General features: G+C 40.1%; 1 protein-coding gene across 1 annotated transcript; it reads left to right on the top strand.

Moving 5' to 3' along the window:
• Nucleotides 1–11,671: 11,671 nt before the first annotated feature.
• On the top strand, nt 11,672–22,929 carry c21h8orf33 (chromosome 21 C8orf33 homolog). Its single transcript, XM_043711530.1, has 6 exons — nt 11,672–11,806; nt 17,158–17,248; nt 18,339–18,577; nt 21,456–21,546; nt 22,362–22,508; nt 22,742–22,929. The coding sequence occupies exons 1-6, from the start codon at nt 11,687–11,689 to the stop codon at nt 22,927–22,929; spliced, it is 876 nt and encodes a 291-aa protein (XP_043567465.1). The 5' UTR covers nt 11,672–11,686.
• The last annotated feature ends 766 nt before the right edge of the window (nt 22,930–23,695 follow it).

The following is a 23,695-nucleotide window of genomic DNA, read 5'->3' as shown; positions in this document are numbered from 1 at the left end:
AAAGGACATGGGATGATGGACAGGGTAGAAAAGTGGCAGATGAAATTTTAATGCAGAGAGATGTGTGATTTATTTTGGTAGAAAGAATGCGGAGACAATACAAAGAAAAGGATTCAGTTCTAAAGGGAAAGTGTATATGTGCATTAAATAATTGGAGGACCCAGGGCAAGTTGAGAAAGTGGTTAATAGAACATAAAACACTCTAGGCTTTGTTAATAGGACTTAGCTTCTTTGCTATTATACGTTTTAGAAATTTGGTTCAACTACAATTGGAGTATTTCATCTGGTTCTGGGCACCTTATTTTAGGAGGGGTATAAGGGCTTCAGAGATGAGGGTTGAGCAATTTTGCTATTTCGTGTGTCTCCAATATTGACCATTCAAAATGCCATTTTAAATATATGTTCCAATTTTTGGCACCTGTATGGGTCTTTAAAAGATCACAAGTGGCATTGAGAGCAGGAACCTACTGGGTAACTATGATAGAAACAGCAAATATTGGAGAGACTGAAGCTTCTGACCTTCCCACTCCAGCTGTTCCAGCTTCTTGACTCACAGGATCCCTCCCTCCCACTCTTGCTGCACCTCTACAGGCACTATCTCTGTTTAGAGGAGCAGCTAGTGAGGGAGGGAGAGAGAATATTATTGGAGAAGCTAGAGTATATTCTGATCCTGCTACTGCAACTACGCTGTAAACCGAGCTCTTCTGGATGTTGTATTGACATCCTCCAGAAGGCTGAGGAGATTATGCAGAATGTTTGGAGGCTGGAAGTAGGGCCTCTCTGCCAACAACTAGGCCAAAGCAGGCACGAGGGAGCCATCGCTTAGCCTCTTCTGGGCTAGATCTGACTGCTGTCTACTTCAATATTTTAAATCAGTGCCAAGGAATTGGGTTGCATTAATTCGGTTCCCCCATTACTCTGAACAATACTCTGTGAGCCCACAATAATTAATCTGAGTAAAGTGAGTGTTATGTCAGTGTTTAGAGCAATCAAGGCTCTGTATTAAGATGTTCTGGGACAGGAATAGGAGTTCCCATTTGCTATATAAACATGAGGAAAGAAACAACTAATCTCCCAAATAAGTTAGAGCAGAGCCAGTTTGACTGCCTTCTTAAAGCACATCCTGCAGTGACAGCATGAATTAGATTGCTAGTGGGTGCAGAGATATGCCACAAATGTAACTGAGGCAGAGTGCAAGATTTAGTATACAGGAAGAAAGAGTTTCTTTGCAGAACCTACCAAAAAAAATGTTAGTTTCCCAGCTGTGCTCAGTTAGATTGAGTAACCATCAGGCAAGTAGCCAAGAGGTGAATGAGTAGAGTGAGTTGAACATTGCTGGGAGGGGTATACGAATTAGATGTTTGATATCTGGCAGTAAGCTAGACACCAGACATTGGGAATAAAATGAATTTGAGGTTTGGGCAATTGGACAACAGACATGCAGGGAAATAAGCAACTTGAATAACATGTTGGGGGGGGGGGGGGGAAGAGCAGGTGATTTGGCATTTAGATGTGGGAGTGAGGGTGTTTAATGGTCAATTATGGTTATGAGGTCTTATGATATGTCCAATGCTTTCTGCACCAGGTGCACAGGTGTCAAGAGTGTGAGGTTGAAGTTCCAAATACTTGCAATAATCCCCATAAACACCCTTGGCACAAAAGGTAAAATCCAACACAGGTTCTTACAGGAGAGAGGGAGGATCAGCATAGACCTGCTTCTTTGGGTCCAGCAGCTTCACAACTGACTGACTGCTAAGATCAAACCAGACTGGGAGAACTGGCCACTCCCTTTTCATTGTACATGTGTTTCTTTTAAACTTACAAGCTCCTTCAAGTAATTCAACCCCAGTTATTTTGGCACCTGTGTCACCTCGTGACCTTTGGCACCTCTTGAGTGAAAACAAGGACAACAATTCTTCCCTTCTTCTTTCTTCCTCCCAAATTCACTTTCAGCCAGGTTTATCCTAAAGTCAATTGAACAATTCTGATAAATGTTGCAAATATCTTTCCATGTGTGACTAAAAATCACCAGGTCATCAATATAAACTACACAATTGGGTAAGCTGACAATGACCTTATTGGTTAGTCTCTGAAATGGAACTGGCACATTTTTCATACCAAACAACATGACTTTAAACTGATAAAGTCCATTTGGCGTTAGGAAAGCCAAAACTGTCTTTGCTCTTTCGGACATAGATATCTGCCACTACCCTCTGAGCAAGTCCAATGTAGAAGTTGCTTGTGCCACATTTTCAAAACAGTCCTCCAAATGTGGAATCAGATATGCTAGAGTCTTTGTAACTGCATTGACTTTGCGATAATCCAAATATAACCGTTGAGAACCATCTAGATTTGGCACCATTATTATGGGTGAGCTCCCATCCCTGTAAGTCACTTCGATTATGTTGTCTTTTAGCATGCTCTTGGTTCAATCTCCTGCTGTGCTGTTCCAGCAATAAAGTTTCAACTTCAATCTCCTTTTGAACCTGTGCCAACTTTAGAGGGTTATGCCTATAAGGACGTTGCTTAATTGGAATAGCATCTCCTGTATCTACATCATGCATAATTAGGTTAGTGCTTCCCAGCTTACTTCCACATATCTCCCCATGTGATGTAATAACTCTTTCAGATCATTTCAATTTTTGTCTGGAAGATAACGCAATAATTTATCCCAATTTTTGGCAGCTTTCTCATTGTCCAAATTAATTTGAGGAATGTCCAATTCAGAATCCTCTGAACTTGATTCTTCACTCTGTGTTGATTTTCCTTCCCTGTCAAAATACCTTTTGAGCATATTCACATGACACACTCTGAGATTTCTTTCTGTCTGGAGTCCTTATTAAATAGTTCACCTCACTCAATTTCCTTTTGACTTGATAAGGTCCACTAAACCTTACTTTTAAAGGTTCACCTTTCACTGGAAGTAACACTAACACCTTATCCCCGAGAGCAAAATGGTGAATTTTTGATTTCTTGTCTGCTTCCTATTTCATTGTATGCTGTGATACTTTTAAATGCTGTCTGGCCAACTCCTCCACTCTATTTAATCGTTCCCTAAAATTTGACATGTAGTCCAAATATGTGGTCTCTGAATTCTGACTTACCAAATTCTCCTGAATCAATTTTAGTGGTCCTCTCACTTCATGCCCAAAAACTAATTCAAATAGACTGAATTTGGTCAATTCATTTGGTGCACCTTGAGCGCAAAATGTACAAATGGAATTCCCCAAGCTCAATCATCTGGATAGCCTTGACTATAAGCCCTCAACATGGTCTTTAATGTCTGATGCCACCTTTCTAGTGTTCACTGCGACACTGGATGGTATGCAATAGATTTGAATTGTTTCATTCTTAAACTGTCCATAACTTCCTTGAATAATTTCAATGGCAAGTTTGACCCTTGATTTGATTGTATCTCTGTGGGTAGTCCGTATCTACTGAAAAATTTGAGTAACTCCTCAACAATCCTTTTAGCTGTAATATTATGTGATGGAATGGCCTGTAGAAATCTAGTGGATACATCTATTATTGTTAGCAAATACTGATTCCCATGTTTTAGGTAGGGGTCCTACGCAACCTCTTGTAAGAGGTTCGTCAAATGCAGGAATAGGTAGTAGAGGTGTGAGTATTATTACTGCCTGTGGTTTTCCAATTACTTGATATGTATGCATGTCTGGCAAAATAATCCTTATGCAGTCCAAGCTGGTAAAAATGTTTTTGTATTTTAGCTTGGGTTTCTTTTACCCCTAAATACCCCCTACTGGTAGTTCATGCATCACTTGCAATGTGTCCTTTCTATAACCCACTGACAATATGACTTGATGAACTTCTGTCCATTTCCTCATTAAGACATCATTTCTCGGATAGTGGCATTCAGGGATCCATTCGGACTCTTTTTCCATGCATGCCTTTTGACGCAATTGCTTTAAGTTTTCATCTTTCTGCTGTAACTCAGTTAATTAATCTGAGCTAAAGATGTCTGCTTTGTTATCTATCTGCTTCTGTTTTGTGTCAACCATTTGATCAAACAGGATCTTGCTAATTCCATTTCAACTTTCTTATCTGTACTCTTTGATCTTTCCTGTTTCAACTGGTGACTTTGTGATCTCGTCACCACACAGGAAAAATCCCAGGATATGTGTACTGCAATAGGTCAGTTGCCTGAGTTTCCACTAGCTTGTCAACTACACTAGACAGCACTCCTACCTGTGAACCAGCAATATCGTTAGCAAGAATGAATTGTATACCTGGAGCCAAGTGTTTGTCCAATACTTCTACCATAACTTCTCCAACTCTTCACTAGACAAGATTGAGTGCTTCTTGTCTCACCATGAATTCCCATTACTAGCATTTTTTCTGGCAATAGTCCTTCAGAGGTACATATTTCCTCATCTTTTAACATCAAAGATTGAGAGGATCCTGTGTCTCTTAATATTGTAACCTCTTTATCTGCTGCTACCTCCGACCAGGTTGAACATTCTGGTGCAATTTTTTAGCTGGACCAATTCATAATCATCAGCCATTTCAGCCGCTCATCTTGCCGTTTTAACTCTCTGCTCTTCCACACGAGTTCTCACTACTTCAGGAAGTGAATTTTTGAACTCCTCCAAAATAATCGTCTCTCTAACAGCATCATAGATTTGCTCTATTTTTAATGCCCTTATCCACGTATCAAAATGATTTTGACTGATTCTTTCAAAGAAGATGTAGGTTTGAGCAAGGTTCCTCTTTAGATTCCTGAAACATTGTTCGTAGTCTTCTGGCACAAGCTCATATGCACTTAAGATAGCTTTCTTCACCTCCTCATAGGCCCTAGATATCTCCTCTGAAAATGATATGAATACCTTACTAGTAAGTTTTGTTTGTATCAACAAAACCCACGTGGTCACTGGCCACTGCATTTGTTTAGTCATCTTTTCAAATGAGATGAAAAAGGCTTTCAAATCCTTCTCACCAAATTTAGACAATGCTTGAATATATTTAAACAGTTCCTCACCAAGCCTTTGGCTACCATGGGTTTGCTCATCCTCACTCTCTTCCTCACTAAGCTTATCTTCAGTCTTCATCTTTTTAAGCTGACTTTCCTGTCCTTGTGCAAATTTCTGAAGTTCAAACTCCCTCTTTCTTACTTTCCTCTTCCTCCTTTTCTTTCTCTTCTCTCTTTCTCTCTCTCTTTTTCTTTTTGGTCTGCTAAAGCGATTCATTCTTTTTCTCTTTCCTCTGCTCTTAATCGTAATTCAAATTGTTTTATTCCTGCTGCCCTTTCCTTGTCTTATACCTCTAACTCAAACTGCTTCATTTTCAATTGAACTTTAATCATCTCCAAAGATTCTGATGGCATTTTCAGCAAATTTAAATGCTGAGCTATTTCTGTAATTATCTCTCCTTTTCTCACGGAAGGAGGCAGCTCCAGCTCCAAATTGCCTGCTAATTCCAGCATCTTGGCCTTAAGCACCTTTTGTAAAGCCTCCAAAGTCACTTCTTCCAGCCCTAGAACACTCTTCGTGACTGAAAGAGCCATTGCTATCCTAAGCACCGTCTAAATCGAAATCAACCCAGAACAAAAGACACCAGCACCTGCCACTTGCAGCTTTTGAGTCCAACAACCCTAATCCCAATTTGCAACAATAGAACAAATCTCACAAAGAGCCCCTAATCTGTTATGGACCAGGCCAGACCCCCTCAACACATTTCTAGAAAGTAGCCCAGACCCTAACTTTACTAGTTGTTTTAAGTAGGTATACAGTGGATATTCCAGGAATGATGCAGTTGGCCTAACTACTTAATTTTTAAAAAAAATTTGCAAAATTACCAGATGAAACACAAACAAAAGAGATCAGAATATAGAATAACAAACAGTTCCAACTTAGTGACGGTGTTCCAAATACTTGCAACAATCCCCATAAACACCCCTTGGCAAAAAAGGTAAAATCAAACACAGGGTATTACAGGAGAGAGAGATGGCAAAGAGATTCAGCATGGAACACCTACTTCCATGTAGCTGTTCCTTGGACCACCAGCCTCAAAACTGACTAGCAGCTCTGAACCCAAACCAAACCATAGAAAAGCTGAGCTGGGACGACTGGCCACTTTCCTTTCATTGCACAAGTGTTTTTTTTAAACTTAAAAGCTTCTTCAAGTAAACCAAACACAGTCATTTCAGAACCTGCGTCTTTATGACCTCCTGAAAAAAAGACAAAGGACAACACAACCTTGTTAAAGGAGCAGCTTCATCACAAGTGATAATGCATAATGGTGCCCACTGGTCATAGGGCTTCTATGAACTTTGTTATAAGTGCTCTAGATATCTAGTTAAACAATATTCTTCAAGTATATTAATGACATACTTCTTTTAAAATATACATTATATTACAAAATTATTTTTAATCCACTTGTTCATATATGTTACGATCTACTTCCATTGTAGGTGGGATTTGAACCCTGACTGTCTGGCCCAGAGAAAAGACCATGAACAATATATCACAAGACTCCTTTGTAATATTATACGGTGATCTGTAACACACAAACTTTAACGACTATATACTCAATGTTAGAGTGCTGTGTTTTATTTGACAGTGTCTGTGATTCAATAGTTTGTTTTACATTTTTCTCATGGGTTGTGAGCATTACTGGCAAGAGAGCCATTTATTACTCATTTGTAATTGCCTTTTGAGAGTGTGGTGGAGAGTTAAAATTGGGTCACATTGAATAATACTACTACAGTCCTTCGCCTCATTTTATATTTACATAACCCAGCAAAGTTCTTAGCATGAACTTCATTCTGTATTATGTACAAAAACTGCATTGAATGCTAAAGTAACTTTGGTGATTTTATACAAATACATTGATTCATGGCCTTGGCAGGAATAGAAAGTAAACAGAGGGGAAATTAATATTCCCACCATTTTAAGTTTCATACTTTCACCTATTTGAATTGGAGCAGAAGCATTTGCATTCACTGCTGCTACTTGTGACTACTCTTGGCAGGAATACTGCATGCATGGCATGTCACACCTGTTAATCTCATATATCCACTGTAGTTTTGCATTTACTACATGTAACTAAAAGTTATAATTAAATATGTCTGTCTGAAAAGCTTTAAAGCCCTTTTGAATTTTGGCCACGCTCATCCCTGCAAGTGGGGATAAGATTATGTAAATGATTTCAGGACATTATATTGAGGTTGTACTATGTCCAGTTTTGGTCGTCTGTTATAGGAAGGATATTATTAACCTGAAAAGGATTCAGAAGAGATTTACTAAGATGTTGCCAGAAATGGAGGATTTGTGAGGGGAGAAGCTGGATAGGCTGGGATTTGTTTTTCACTGGAGCATAGGAGGTTGAGGGGTGATGTTATAGAGGTTTATAAAATCATGAGGGGTATAGATATTGGCAGGTGTCTTTTTCCTAGGGCGTGGGATTTCAAGAGCTGGGGGCACTTTTTGAGGTGAGAGGAGAGATTAAAAACAACAGGGGCATTTTTTTACACAGTTATGTATGTGTCAAATGAACTTCCAAGGAAGTTGTGGATGCAGTTACAACATTTAAAATACATTTAGATAAGTACTTGATTAAGAATTGTTTGGATGGATATAGGCCAAATGCAGACAGGTGGGACTAACTTAGTTTGGGAGTGTGGTTGGCATGGATTGGTTGGACCAGAATCTGCTTCCATGCTTATGACTCTTGATTCTATTCTATACTATGACATCAGTGATGGAGATAGATTGTAGAAATTGGATGTTTTCCTTTGAGAAAGTTGATTTGATGGAAGGTATTCAAAATTGACAGAGGTCTGAACAGAGATGGGGGAAAGCTTCCTATTACTGGATAGCTCATGAACAAGAGGGCACAGATAAAAGGCATTGGTAAAATAAGTAATGGTGACATGCGGGATGTGGCCAGATTAAAGAATGTGCTATATGATGTTAGATGGAGCCAAATTCAGAAGGACTTTGGGTTATTACCTGAAAAGGAAGAATATGAATGATTCAGGAATAGGCAGGGTAGTGTCTGTAGATGAATTACTCCTTTAGAGGTAGCACAGGCATAATAGAATCATAGAGTCATAGAGATGTACGGCATGGAAACATGCCCTTCAGTGCAACCCATCCATGCCGACCAGATATCCCAACCCAATCAAGTCCCACCTGTCAGCACCCGACCCATATCCCTCCAAACCCTTCCTATTCATATACCCATCCAAATGCCTTTTAAATGTTGCAATTGTACCAGCCTCCACCACTTCCTCTGGCAGCTCATTCCATACACGTACCACTCTCAGTGTGAAAATGTTGCCCCTTAGGTCTCTTTTATATCTTTCCCCTCTCACCCTAAACCTATGCCCTCTAGTTCTGGACTCCCCGACCCCAGGGAAAAGACTTTGTTTATTTATCCTATCCATGCCCCATAATTTTGTAAACCTCTATAAGATCACCCCTCCGATGCTCCAGGGAAAACAACCCCAAGCCTGTTCAGCCTCTCCCTACAGCCCAAATCCTCCAACCCTGGCAACATCCTTGTACATCTTTTCTGAACCCTTTCAAGTTTCACAACATCCTTCCGATAGGAAGGAGACCAGAATAAGTCCTGCTAAGATTTGCTTTCCCAAACTGCAGCACATTGCATTTATCTGAATTAAACTCTATCTGCCACTTCTCCGCCCATTGGCCCATCTGGTTGTAATAGGTCAAATAGCTTTCACTGTTGTTACAGATTTTCAAGAAGGAGGATGCAAGTACAGAATTCAAGCAGATAGACTGTGAAGTTCTTGAACAAGTTAATAAAAGAAGCAAGGGGGTTTTGGAGTTTTTGGCACATTTAAAATTGGATAAATCCCAACTTGATGAATTGTATCCTAGGCTGCTGTGCGGGATGAGGGGAAAAAATGCAGGGGCTCTGACCCAATTGTTTAAGTCATTTTTGGCCACAGGGAAGATACCAGAGAACTGCAGGATAGCTAATATGGTTCCACTTTACAAAAAAGGTTGTAGAGATAGACCTAGAAACTATAAACCAGTGAGTATAACATTATGGGTAAGGAAACTATTGGATAAAATAGTTAAGGAGGAAATTAATCTCCATTTAGATAGTCAAGGTTTGATCAAGGATAATCAGCATGGCTTTTTCAGAGGGAAGACATGCCTAACAAATCTGGTGGAATTTTTCAAGAAGGTGACCAAGTGTTTGGATAAGGTTGGGCTGTTGATATAGTTTATATGGATTTCAGCAAGACCTTTGACATTGCAAACTGATAACGAAGGCAAAAGCTCATGGGATCCAGGGTAACTTAGCAAGTTAGATCAAAAGTTAGTTTAGGGACAGCAGAGGGTGGTGATAGAAGGCTGTTTGTGTGACTGGAGTCCAGTGTGCAGCTGCATACCACAGAGATCAGTGCTGGGTCCCTCATTTATAATATTTACAAATGATGCAGATGAGAATATGGAGTGGGCAGAGGGGTGGAAGGGAGAAAATTTATAATACATTTGTGGCTGACAAAGTTGGCCAAGTGGTTGACAGTGAAGAGGAAGGTGTCAGATTACAGGAGGATATAAATAAATTGGTCAGATGGGCAGTTCAGTGCTGATGGAGTTTGACTTTAGGTGAATGTGAGGTGATGCACTTTGGAAGAAGGAACATGATAAGGGAGTACTCTAATGGCAAGATACAAGGAAGCTCAGCAGAAAAGAGGGATCTTCGGTGCTTGTTCGCAGATCTTTGAAGATGGCAGCACATGTTAATAAGGTAGCTAAGACTTTTGGGATGCTTGCCTTTATCAGTCGAGGCATAGATTAGAAAAGCCAGGTTGGAGCTGTACAGAACTTTGGTTAAGCCACAGCTGAAGTACTGTGTGCTGTTCTGGTGACCACACTGTAGGAAGTAAGTTACTGTAATTGGGGTACAAAAGAGATTCAACAGAATATTGGTTGGGATGGCACATTTCAGTTATGAGGAGAGGCTCAATAAGCTTGGGCTGTTTTCGTTGGAACAGAGAAGGTTGATAGGGGACCTAACAGATGTATAAGATTGAGGGGCATGGACAGGGTGAATAGAAAGCAAGTGTTCTCCTTAGTTTAAGGTCATTAACAAAGGAGCATAGTACAGGAAAGTGGGACAAGTGTAAGTGGTGCTTCATCTTTGGAAGTACAGACTCAATGGGCTGAAGGGGCTCTTCTGTACTCCATGATTCTAAGGTGGAACTCCCCATAGTAAAGGTAACACTTGAAAGTGTTAAGAGTAGAGGGGAGCATTATTAAATTGATAATTAAATTACATTGGCAGGTTTGTGTTTCAAAATATGATATCTATTGGTGAGAGTGATTTCTGAGAATCAACAATTTGTTACCTTATTCCTTGTATTTTTATCCTGTCATTCCTAGTTGATTGTATCAGCAATAGAAGAATGTGATGGTCTGGGGAACTAATGGACTGGACAGAGAAATTCCTGCCTGAATGTCCAGTATGCTCAAAAGTTCATACTACATATAACCAATTTGTGAATCAACTTTGTCAGTTTCAAATGTGTGGCTGAGTATGTTTGATCAGTGCAAAATCATACCCTTACTTGTAATGATGCTGCTCTTTTAACAAGGTTGTGTTGTCCTTTGTTTTTTTTTCAGGAGTTAGTAAACATGCAGTCTCCAAAATATCTGGGATTGATCTACTTGAGGAAGCTTTTAAGTTTAAACAAAAACTTGTACAATGAAAGGGGAGTGGCTAGTCCTCCCAGCTCAGCTCTTCTCTGGTTTGGTTTGGCTTCAGAGCTGCTAGTCAGTTTTGAGGCTGGTGGTCCAAGGAACAGCTTCATGGAAGAAGGTGTTCCATGCTGAATCTCTCTTTCTCTCCTGTAAGACCCTGTGTTTGATTTTACCTTTTTTGCCAAGGGGTGCTGATGGGGATTGTTGGAGGAATTTGGAACAACATCATTAAGTTGAGATAGTCTGTTAGGTTTTCTGATAGGTTAAGTTATTCTATATTTTGTTCTCTTTTGTTAGTGTTTCATTCTGTAATTTTTAAATAAATTGTTTTGTTTAAAACTAAGTCATTGGGCCAACTGCATTACTCCTGGAATATCCACTGTACACCTGCTTAAAATACCTAGTAAAGTTAGGGTCTTGGCTACTTTCTTGAAATGTGTTAAGGGGGTCTGGCCTGATCCATAACAATCTACAGCCTGGAATTTAGAAAATGAATTATCTTAAATATTTATACAAAATGTAACTTGCTGGTAAGTAAGTAACTGAATTAACTCTGGTTTCTGAAAGAAACATGTACAGATCACAAAAGAGGAGGTTAATAACACTAAGGAGGAGAAAACATTAGACTCGTTACCAGGGCAGAGAGAAGGAAGTAACAGAGAAAATTGAAAACAAGAAGCGGGGCTATTCTGAAAATGTAAAAGTGCAAAGCTTTGTAACATGGATTAACTGATCAGAACCGGAAAACAGAACTAGTTTGCCGACGTGAAAGGTGGTGAAAGTTGCACTTCATATGCTTTCCCCTTCTGGGCTTTGAATTGTTTCTAAATTCGAACGCACGGAAGTGAAACGAAAGCAAAACAATCTGAAAATTAAAACAGAATGTTCTGGAAACAGTCAATAGGCCAGACTGGAATGTATAGAGCGCTTAACTAATTCCAAAGCATCCTGCTTTTATTTGACAATTAAAGCAATTTGTTCCCTCCATAATGGCGGCTTCCGGATGTGTCCCAGTGATGTCACTGGAAAGCGGTCTATCACTGAACCGGAGGGATACATTAAACGGACCGATTGCCGGCGGCGGCTGCGTGAGGACGGGAGCGGTGAGGGTAAGAAAAGGAGGGGGGAACGGAGGACGGAGGACGAGAGAGTGAGAGTCCGTCCATGTAACCGACTTCTCTTGTTCCGTGTGGTGTAACTTGAGGCGTACACTCGAGTGGAAGCTCCTTGTGAGACGACTCTCGGCTATTATCAGACACGTAGGTTCACACAGCTCCGGGACCCAGAGCCTCACGTGGTTGAAAATGTAGGTCCTTTTTTTTCCAAAATAGCCCCTGTCTTTTACACGATATCTGCAATTAAAACGCTACTTGGGAGTATGTCTGTAATAATCAGTGATCTGAGGTTACTATTAAGTACGGTCATATCAGGAATATAATGGGCTGTATAATTATTCTATTCCAAGTGGAGTAAACAATATCAAAAAGACACGGAGACCCTTTTAGCGAGCTTTCAACCTTGATTAACATCTTAGCAACAGCATTGTTTCACAGGCACCAGTCAGAGCACAGAGCTAACGAGATTATAGTTTTTTTAAAATCAACTTGTTCGGAGATGTTCTGACATACTTCTGGAGCTTGTGCAACTTGAACCCGGGCCTCCTGTCTGAGGTAGAACAACTATCATTGAGCCCAAGAGCTCTTCACTAATGGGATTTTATTGTGAGGCTTTTCTTTTCCTACAGGTGTGCTGGTTGATTGCTGCTTTGGGGAGGTGCGTAGGTTTTCAATCATCTGATAAGCTGTTGGAGGTATTTTGGATACTATAATGGAGGAGGTGAGTGATTGATTACTTTGTAGTCATGATTTGGAGGTGCTGGTGTTGACAAAGTTAAAAATCATACAACACCAGGTTATAGACCAATAGGTTTATTTGGAAGCACTCGCTTTTGGAGTGCTGCTCCTTTGTCAGGTGGTTGTGGAGTATAAGATCATAGGACATAGAATTTATAGCAAAAGTTTAAAGTGTGATGTAACTGAAATTATGTATTTAAAAAAGAACTGAATTGTTTGCTACATCTCATCTTTTAGAATGTCCATGTTGGTTTCAGTTCTTTTCATATGTAAATTCCAGAACTTTCTTAAAGTTACATTCTCAAGTGAACTTTAACAATTGGTGCCATGTTGGCTCAGATTGAAGGTGTGAGGTGCCCCAATGTTTAGACTGATTCAAATCTAAAAGAGGATTTACAGAATCTTACATGGATCATGCAATTTTTGAGCAAAATAAAATGTAATTCTACAAGAACAAATTCACCCCACAAACTTGTGTGTGCAAGGGGAGGGGGTATGCGTATGAATGTGAATGCAAAGGAGTAAAAGTCTATGAGAGGTGTGTGTGTATATGTGTGAGTGTATGAAAGAGGGTCTGTGTGAGCATGTGTGTCTGTCTGTGTAGTGCAGTGGGGTCACCTGTAGTGTGACATGAACCCAAGGTCCTGGTTGAGGCCATCCCCATGGGTATCGAACTTGGCTATCAGCCTCTGCTCGGCCACTTTGCATTGTTGCCTGAACTGAAGTCCACCTTTGGACGATGGTCACCTGAAGGTCCTGGACCACTGAAGTGCTCTCCGACTGGGAGAGAACACTCCTGTCTGTTGATTGTTGTGCAGCGTTCATTCATCCGTTCCTGTAGCCTCTGCTCAGTCTTGCCAATGTACTGTGTCTCAGGGCATCCTTGCCTGCAGCGTATGAGAGAGACAACCTTGGCAAAGTTACATGAATATCTATCAGTGGCTGGTGTCCCCCCTGTGTAATGATGATACCTGTGTCGACACTCTGACACATGTTGCAGCGTCTGCTGTGACAAGGTTGTCCTGAAAGTTGGGCAGTTTGCTGCAAACAATGATCTGTTTGAGGTTTGGTTGTTTAAAGTGTGAAGTGGAGGTGTGGGGAAGGTCTTGGTGAATTACACTGTAAGAATCAAAATTATTCTAGGCTCTCTTTAATTCTGTCCTGACACAGTTGTACGTTAACTAATTATTGCCCTTCTGGGTAAAGTAGCAGGCAAGGTATTCACCATGATGGTTAGGATATCAATTAGGCCAATCCTTTAATATGATGGTCTAGGCAGAGGGTGCCTGATTATCTTATCATGATCTGTGAAAGGGAAATCATGTTTAACAAATTTGTTGGAAGCTGTTTGAGAAAGTAACATGCTATGGATAAAAGAGAACCAATGGATATGCTGTATTCTAGTTTCAAGAAAGTATTTGATAAGGTGCCATATCAAAATTTACTGTAGAAATTAAAGGCTTGTGGTATGGGGATAAGGTGCTCAGATCTAGCTAACCGGAATGAGTAGGCATTTGTCATTTTCTAGTTTAGTAGCTGTAACAAAGTGGTGTGCCATAGAGATCAGTACTGGGTCTCACCTTTTCAATTTATAAATTTTGGATGAAGGGAAAGAAGGAATTGTTAAATTTGTTATCAATGCTATAATAGGTAAAGTGAAGAGGAAATGGGGCTGTAAATATTTATAGGTTGTGAATGGACAGATATCTAGCAAATGGAATGTAATCTGAAATAATATGAAATTGTCCATTTTGGCAGGAAATATTTTTTTAAAAAGCATCTAAATGGTAAGAAATTAGAGCTCTGAGAAAGTGATTTTTGCTTCACAGTGCATTTTTTTAGCATGTATAAGTTCCAAACAATGGATAGTGGTATTCTAACATTACAGCACAGATTGTAATTAGCATTATTTATTGCCCAAGTTGAATGTCTGTTGTAACATTATTTTAAATTCTTGGATGGGATATGGATATTGTTGCTTGTTCTTAGTTGTATAGAACTGAACTGATGTGTTAAAGGATAGTCAAAAAGTGTGGCACTGGAAAAGCACAGGAACAGGAGAGTTGACATTTAGAGCATAAGCTCTTCAGGAATGTGCAGAGTCAACTATGTTACTGAGAATCACAGGAACAGAGTTCTCATTTAGAGCACAAGCTCTTCATCAGGAATGTTCAGAGTCAACTATGTTACTGAGAATCTGGAGTGACAAACGGACTAGTTAAGAATAACATTAATGAACTAAAGTTTTCATGACAGTCACCATTACTGATATTAGCTTTATATCCCAGATTTCTTAAATTTAATTTCTACCAGGGCATTGAACTAATAATTCACAATACCAGTGACATTACCATCCATCCTCTCCAGTTGTGGTGCTGTACCTCTGATGTTACACATTTACAACTCCGTATTGACATCCTTCTGTGTGAAACTGAACGTAGCAATCCTAGCACACATCCAGTCCAGACTGAGTGGAGTAAATGATCCTTCATGAAATGCGTTTGCAGTCAAATCTCCATGGTCATGAATCCAACTTTTGCCAGGTATTTTTGTTTCTTGCCACTTCTCTGAAGTTTGAAGCAAAGTTGCTCCTCAGTAACTACTGTGAGTGTCTGAAGAGAGCAGTTTCTCCTCCCAGCTGCATTCTACTTGGTGAATATACAATTTTGAAGCAGGAATAGGCCATTGCCATTGAATGATGAAGCAACCTTGTCATTAAGGTTGTGGCTGATCTGTTTATGTTTCAAATTCCACATTGCTGTCTACCTGATGATGTTTTATTCCCGTGTCCAACAAGAATCTATCCACCTCGGTCTTAAAATATTAAATGGCTCTACCTGTATAGCCTTTAGAGGCAGAGTGTTCCAAAGTCCCGCATCCATCTGAGGGGGAGGGAAAATGTTCTTCTCATCTCTGTCTGAAAAGGGTGATCCCTATTATTTAAACTACCTCCCCTACTGTTGGACTAATCCATTAGAGGAATCCTCCTTCCCACATCGTCTTTGCCAAGACCATTCAGGATCTTGCACACTTCAATCAAATCACCCTTTACTCTTCTAAACTCCATTGGGAATAATTCCAGTCTGACCAACTATCTTCATAAGCCAATCTGCTCATTACAGGTATCAATATAGTAAACCTCTTGTGAACCACTTCCAACACACTAACATCCTTCCTTTAAATAAGCAGACCCAAAATTGAACACTATTTGAGATGTGGTATTACTTATGTCTGAATAACTGAAGCATAACATCTTTATCTTTTGTGTTCAATTCCACTCATAATAAAGGACATCATTCCATTTATCACTTTAATTACTTGCTTTACGAGCATACTAACTTGTAACTCATATAGTAGAATACTTTGATCCATCTGCATCTCCAGATTCTTCAGTCATTCTCCACTTTTTTTTTAATCATTCCTGGGATCTGGGTGTTACTGGCTAGGCCTGTATTTGTTGCCCAGCACTATTTGACCAGAGAGCAATTAAGTATAAACTACATTGCTGTGGGTGAGGAGTCACCAGTGCAGAGGTTTCCTTCCCTAAAGGACATTAGTCAACCAGATGGGTTTTTTCTGACAATCAGCAACTATTTCATAGTCATTATTAGACTCCTAATTCCATAAATTTATTAAATTCAAGTTCCATCATCTGCCATGGCAGGATTCGAACCCGGATCCCAGAACATTACCAGTTTGGTTTAATGGTTTAGCGATTAATACCACTAAACCATGACACCTCCTGAGTTTAAGTAATATCAAGCTTTTTTAATTCTTGTTGCAAAGTAAGCAAGTGTATCTTAACTGCATTTGTTAATCTTTGCCCATTTACTCAAATCATCTATCTGTCTGCAACTTCATGTCCTCTTTGCATCATCTGCAAGTTCAGCTATCATGGCTTAGCTCTTCTTATCTAAGTCATTAATATAAATCATAAAAAGGTGAAGACCCAGTATAGAACCCTGTAAGAATCCACTTGTCACATCCTATCAATCAGAGAAAGACCCATTTATTCTGTTTTCTGCCAGTCAACCAGTCTTCTATCACACTAATACATTACCCCTTAAGCCATGAGAAACTTATACTTTGTTGAATACCTTTTTTATGTGATACCTTGTCAAAAGCTTTTTGAAAATCCAAATGCAGTGTACCCTCAGGCTTCCCTTTATCCACAAAGCGCAAAAATTCTTCACAGGACTCCATTAAATTTGCCAACAGGATTTCCCTTTTACAAAAACATGCTGAATATTCCCAATTATCTAGAGATATTTTCTCATGCCAAGTTATAACCTCCTTAATGATCAATTCTAATGTCTTCCGCACAGCAGACATCAAGCTAACTGACCTACAGTTTCTTATTTTCTGCCTTTGACTCTTCTTGAAAAGAAGAGTTATATTTGCTCTTTTCCAGTTTGTTGGAATCTTTCCAGAATCTAGCAAAGTTTGGAACATCAATACCACCAAAGTATGAGCCATTTCTCTTATCCTTAGAATAATGTACATCAGGACCCAAGGACTTGGCAGCCCACAGCTCCATCAGTTTTCTCAGTGCTGCTTTCCTATTGTCATTCACAGATTGGTTCATTAAAGCTTTTTGTCTGTTACAGGCTGCCAACAAGAACATCCAGGTGGAGCTGGATTGTGGGATCCAGCAACTCCAGACTGGGGTCTTCCAGCTGAAAGTGTCATCAGAACAAGGTAAGTAGTCAATCCCTGGTGTACAGCCCAGTGTTAGTAGGTGGTAAGAAGGTCTGGTTCCTGATGTCATGCTAATTGGCTTATAGTTTCCTGTTTTTGGCTTCCTGTTCTTGAATAAAGGATTTATATATTTTGCTACTTCTCAGTTCTGATGGACCCCAACCCCAAGTGCATGCACTGTGCTCCTCATCTCTGTTTTGGAGTTTTGAAGGAAGTTTTTTGTTCTTGGTAAATCGAAGACTTCCAGCTAACAAAAACAATAAAAATACAAGTGTTCCTATCCTGGGATGTGGTTGATGGTTAAGATTATAAGAAACTGGCTCAGGAGTAGGCCTTTGGGCCAACTAACCCTGTTTAACCATTTGATAAGTTCATGTGGATCTGATGTTGGTCATAATTCCTGTCAGCTCCCATAACCCTCAGCTTCATTGTAGATGAAAAGTCTGTCTAACGTGGCCTTGAATATAATGAGTGACTCCGTCTCCCCTGCAGTCTATGAATGAGAATTCCAAAGATTAATGATTGACTTCAAAATAGTGAAGGGAATTGACAAAATTTATGCAGAAAGGAGGAATGTTCTTACTGCAGAAAGACTTCAGCAGCTATTGGGTTTGTTTATTTCAGAAAAAGAGTAATTTATCAAAAAATTAGTTGAGACAATTGAAAACAGAGCTGCAAGATAATTTTGGCAGTATTTCTGGGACAGTTCCTTTTTTATCTTAAAATATCGTGTAGCTAAATGGCCAATTGCTTTTATTGCAACAGCTCTGAACCTGTCCTAAGAAATTCAACAAACTACTCCCACAGACTATGAACATATAGCACATGGGGATTGCTCCAGGAGTTGTAATCAGTCACAATGTAATCTACAGTTCAGCTCCATTATGCAAAAGGAAGTGAACGATAATTCCACTGAAACATCTCCAGTTTGTGGCTGTATGAAATTTGACACTTCCAACTCAGGCAGGCCAGCAGTGCTGTTATTGTGAATAAAAATTCTCATCAGGAAACAAAAGAGAAGCAGAAAATCTTCACGGGGCAGCAAGTCACAAGTTTGATTTTAAGCTTGATTTTGTAATCCTCGAGGCAGATAATGAGCTACAGCCAGGAAACGCTACAGAACAACCTGTGCCTGTAACTCTGGACAAGAGGCCAAAGGAAGAACCCATGCTGCTAAACCATCAAAAGGTCGAAACCCCTCAGAAAAAGAAAAGTAAAGTGTGGTGCAATAAGCACATAGCTGAAGCTGAGAGGATTGGAGAGAGGCAGAACAATGACAGAGATGGAAGAGAGAAGAACTCCACAGCTTCTGGAGAAGGACAGTGCCTGGTAAGGAGACACCAGAAACAATAAATATATTCATTTGAAAATTTCTTATTTCATCATTGCAGTTTATTTTCCCACCTATGTTAGTGTCGTTCCATTTTGATTTGTTCTGAATATCTGGTTGTCCTGCTACCATCTCCTAAAATACCTGGCCGATAGCTTTCTGCTTCCCTCCTTAACACCTCTATTCAACAAAACAGAATATGGAAATTTTGGATAGTGCTGAAGAAGCTGTACTATGTGCCTTACCCTTGCAGTATCTGTCCTTGGAATGCTTGATGGGACTATGTAACAATTGTTTTTTTGATTTTTGTTTTTCAATGAGATGGAATTGTTATTATTAAAGCCAGCATTTGTGCCCATTCCTAATTGCCCTAGACCAACCGCATTCTTGAACTTCTGCAGCTCACATGGTGCGTGATCTAAATCTAGTGACAGTGAAGGAACTGATTATAATTCCAAATCGGTTGTTTGGAGGGTAACTGTGGTAGAGGATGTGAATATGCAAGATGATGGATGGGGTGCTGATAAAATGGGTTGCATTGTCCTGGATTGTGTCAGAATTTCCAGTCTTCTGGGCAGATGGGGAGTATTTGATCACAATGGAGGACAGACTTTGGGAGACACTAGGTGAGTTACTCACTACAAAATTCCCATCCTGTGATCTGCCCTTAGTACTTATATAGCTGATCCAATTCAGTTTCTGGTCAGTTGTAACCTCCGATGAGGACTGTAGGTGATTCAGCAATAATAGTACTGAAAGTCATGGGACGATTTCTGTCTCATTATCAGGCACTTGCATAGCATGAATTCTATTTTCCAATTAACAGCCAAACCTGAATCTCTTCCAGGTCCTGCTCAAATTGGACATGGATGCTTTAGTATCTGAAGAGGTGAAAATTATCTTGAACATTCTATGCTTTTTTTATTCACTTGTGGGATGTGAGCATTGCTGGTGGGCTGGCATTTTTACCCGTCCTAGTTGCCCCTGGGAAGGTGATGGTAAGTTGCCTTCTTGAATTGCTGCATTCCATGTGCTGTAGGTTGACCCACAATACTGTTAAGAGGAGAATTCCAGGAATTGTCACTTCTTACCTCCATGATAGAAAGTTCATTAAAATGAAGGAGCTGAAGACGGCTGGCAGTAAGAACCCTAAGGAACTCTTTTTTTTTTTTCCCAGCAGTGTCCTGGCACTGTGATGTGTCTCTAACAACCACAAAAATCTTCTAACACACAAAAACAGACATAACTGGAAAACCTCAGCAGGTCTGACACCACCACCTTCATTTGCCTATCCCATTCCCAGCTACCTTCCCACCCCCACCCCACTCTCTCCTCCCATTTATCTCTCAACCCCCCTTGTTCCCCACAACCCAACATTCCTGATGAAGAGCTTATGCTTGAAACGTCAACTCTCCTGCTCCTTGGATGCTGCCTGACTGGTTGTGCTTTTCCAGCAACACTTCTTTTGTTTTTACTCTATGGAGAGAAAGCAGAGTTAACGTTTGGGTCCAGTGACCCTCTTAAATTTTGACACGGTTTTTTGATGTCACACTCAGTTAAACAATGCTTTGATCCAAAAGTGGAGTTACACTCACCTCATGTCTTGGGCTCTGAGTTATTTTGACCATATTTGGACCAAAGCTCTAATGAGATTAGGAGCAATGTGCATTTTTTCATCTTTTTAATAGATCAGTTAATTCTTCAGGCTGTGGGATTGATGCCAGTGTTGTAGTTCTGGAGCGAATGTCTTCAATTGTTCTACTGCTGTCCGGGCCCATAGACTTTTTTATTGTATTCAGTGATTTCAGCAGTTTCTTTATAACGTATGAGACAGGAACAGCTTGGAGTTGGTGCAGTGAATAAAAAGGCATTCTATTGCCTAACACAGCTTTGGTTCCATAGTGACTTTGCTCTATATGGAGCAATACAGGACTGAAATAGTCCATGTCGACCAGGTTTCCCAAACAAAACTACTTCCATTTTCCTGCACTTTACCCAAATCCCGCTAAACCTTTCAACAATTCTTTTGTCAGCTCGTTCCATATACACCACCCTCTGTGTGAAAAAGGTTGCCCTTGAGTCCCTGTTAAATCTTTTCCCTATAGTTTAGGACTCCTCTGGAGCAAAGACCTTGGCTATTTGCCTTATCTATGCCCCCATGACCTTATAAATGTTTATAAGGTCACCCCCTCAGCCTTTTACACTCCAAGGGAAATAGGTCCCAGTCTATTAGGCAACTCCTTATAACTTCTAGTCTTGATAACATCCTTGCAAATCTTTTTTGCACCCTTTCCAGTTTAGTAACATCCTACAGCAGGGTGACCGGAATTGTAAGCAGTACTCCACATGTGGCCTTAACAATATCTTGCACAAATGTTACATGATGTCCCAACTCCTGTAATCAATGTGCTGACTGAAAGTAAAAATGCCAAACACTGCCTTTACCAGCCTGTATACTTGTGATGCGACTGTCAGGGAATTATGTACCTGCACCTCTAGGTTGCTCTGTTCGCCAACACTTCCCAGGGCCCTACCATTAACTGTTTAAGCCCTGTCCTTGTTTGCCTTACCACAATGCAATATCACGCGTTTATCTGAATTAAACTCTGTCTGCTATTCCTTGGCCTGTTGGCCCAGTTGATCAAGATCTCACTGTACTCTTAGATAACCTTCACTGTTTGCAATAACACTAATTTGGTGTCATCAATAAGCTTAGTAACCATGCCTCCCTCTATTCTCATCCAAATCATTTACATAAATAATGAACAACAGTGGATCTTAGAGGTGACCTACATACTTGTTTGATTTTTTTTGTCAGCATGTCTGAATCTTATCTAGTGGGTTGCAGTACCTTGCTCTTGTCTTCTCCTCTTCCAGTCTTCAGAAGAGCAGCTTTGGCGGGAAGTGGACTGGTGCATTGAGCAACTAGAACTTGGGCTACGCACTCAGAAAGCCAAACCAAAACAAGGTGTGTTGCAGGGTCTTGAATGGGATTGTTGTCAGTGGCCTTTTCCCATTCCTTTCTTCAGCAGATGCCTCCCATAGGGACGAGACTCCAAAAAAAATCAAGCATGTTACTCAACTAGTGCAGGAAAGCAGCAGGACAGATAGAATCATATGGTGATATAGTACATTCATCACATCTGTGCCAGCTTTCAAAAAGCAACACGTCAGTCTTTCTCCAAGTATTTCTCCAATCCCTTTTTGGGGTTACCAATGAATCTGATTCCATCAACCTTAACAAGCATTACTATCCAAAATGCAACCACCCACTGCATAATAAAGTTTAATTTCTTATGAATTGCAGATTCTATTGTAAATCACCTTAAATTTGTGCCCTACAGATATCAAAACCTCAGCTGTTGGTAACATTTTCATGATACGTACTTTATCTGAGCCCTTCATAATTTTAAACATCAGTCAATTCTCCCATTAGCTGCCTCTGCTGAAAGGATGTGTTTTGCTGGGTTCATTGTTGGCTTCTGATCTGAACAAGAGCAAGTGGAACTTGCAATTAAAGGGTTCAACATCAGGGAGAGGTACGTAAGCACCTTAGCTGTTGACCAGTTGAACATTATAGTTGGTAGCTGTACGTAAAAGCATCCCTTAGCATGATTACTTCCTCTTCATTTTTGCTCCTCTCCAAAGTTCTTAGTGTCTGAAAATTAGACTGATGATTTGTCAGGAAACTAACATTTCACAAGACCTTTATTGTAGATTTGAATGGGCCAGGGATTTGGATAAGAGCAGAAAATTAACGCTGTAATGTTTTTTACATTGCAGCTGAGCAGGCTGTTCGTGCACTGAAAACCCTCCGCAGTGAGAAAGCACCACTTGTGAAGAAACGGCAGGTGATGAGGTCCATTTTTGGAGACTACAGGAAAAAGATGGAAGAGGACTGGCAGAAGCAGTTTAAATCTATGCTTGCAGGTCAGAGGGTCTATCCGGGGGCACTTGGGAGGTGTGATCACACAGCTCCAGTGAAAAGGGCAAACAATAAAAGGGAGAAGGTGGTGGAGGAACATTTGAGCAGGTTGATTGTGTGACTGACATGGGTTACATGTTGCATTGATGAGTGAGTGTCAAGATTGAAGATGATTTGAAGTATGGAGTTTCAGCCAAACATTGAGCTTATAGTAATGTGCTTTGATTGCTTATTTCAGCTACAAAATCTGCCAGCATCAAACCAGTTGGAACACAGACAAAGAGCCAAATCTTTCGGAAATCAGTGAGCAGTTCGAAAAAAGTTGGGGATTTCTCTGAATCTCACTCCATGAAATCAGAGGGGAGCACAGTTCAATGTGTGCAAGATGAGGACCACCAAAGTCACTTCCGGTTTAATTTCTTCTGAGTAATTGAAGTGTGTGCAACCAAACCTGTCACAGGGCTGGGGAGCTAGCATCTGAGTTTCCTATTGTAGGATTTTCCCCTTGAATACTTCTTCCGCTGAGCTGAAAACAAGGATTGCTTGTGTAGATTTGGACCACCTCATTTTCCATTAAAGACTGGTGCATCGAGACATTGTGCAAGCAGCCTTTTTGAAAGTTTTTTGGTGAATGTTCTCTGCCAGATCATTTAAGAGAAATGTATTGGAGTCTCTCCTGCCCTCCTTAGATACCTTTCAGTCCCTTCCACTTTGAACCAGAGAAGAATTAGTGAGATTGTCTGTATGGAGATGGCTGCTGCAGAATTCAGGTTTCCTGTTCACTTACCTTGGACAGTATTGAAATCAGTGATAATTTGATCTGTCATCAGTTTAGTGTGTTAAATAGCAGGTTTTAAAGGCAGCAGGAAACTGACTGCCTCTCCTGTAGACTGAACTTGAGATGGAAGCTTGTTTTAACTATTAGCTGTTGAGAATACAGGTGTTGCACTAGGAGTCTTTATTTTTCAGTTGCTTGAGTGGTGTGTTCACTTTTGTATTAGCCCAGAAGCTAAATTCCATCTGTATTCATGTGCTAAAGGTGAATAGTTTTTTTTTTACCCTGTAAAATTAATCCTGGTGCACTTACTGTACTCCATTGTTTTTCATGGTACAAGGAGTGAAGTAAAGAACTACTTTTGAGTCAGTTGCTGATTTTAATCTTACAAACAGAACAATTCTCTCTCTACACCAG

Source organism: Chiloscyllium plagiosum, chromosome 21 (assembly GCF_004010195.1).
Source record: "Chiloscyllium plagiosum isolate BGI_BamShark_2017 chromosome 21, ASM401019v2, whole genome shotgun sequence".
Taxonomy (NCBI): Eukaryota; Metazoa; Chordata; class Chondrichthyes; order Orectolobiformes; family Hemiscylliidae; genus Chiloscyllium; species Chiloscyllium plagiosum.
The sequence above is the reverse complement of the archived record's forward strand: the minus strand, read 5'-3'. Positions and strand labels throughout refer to the sequence as shown.

Excerpts from the sequence above, each read along its gene's own strand:
- c21h8orf33 (XM_043711530.1), top strand. The coding sequence starts at position 11,687 with ATGGCGGCTTCCGGATGTGTCCCAGTGATGTCACTGGAAAGCGGTCTA. Across the intron at positions 18,578-21,455 it reads CTGGAGAAGGACAGTGCCTG|TCTTCAGAAGAGCAGCTTTG; the intron begins GTAAGGAGACAC and ends CTCCTCTTCCAG. Across the intron at positions 21,547-22,361 it reads GAAAGCCAAACCAAAACAAG|CTGAGCAGGCTGTTCGTGCA; the intron begins GTGTGTTGCAGG and ends TTTACATTGCAG.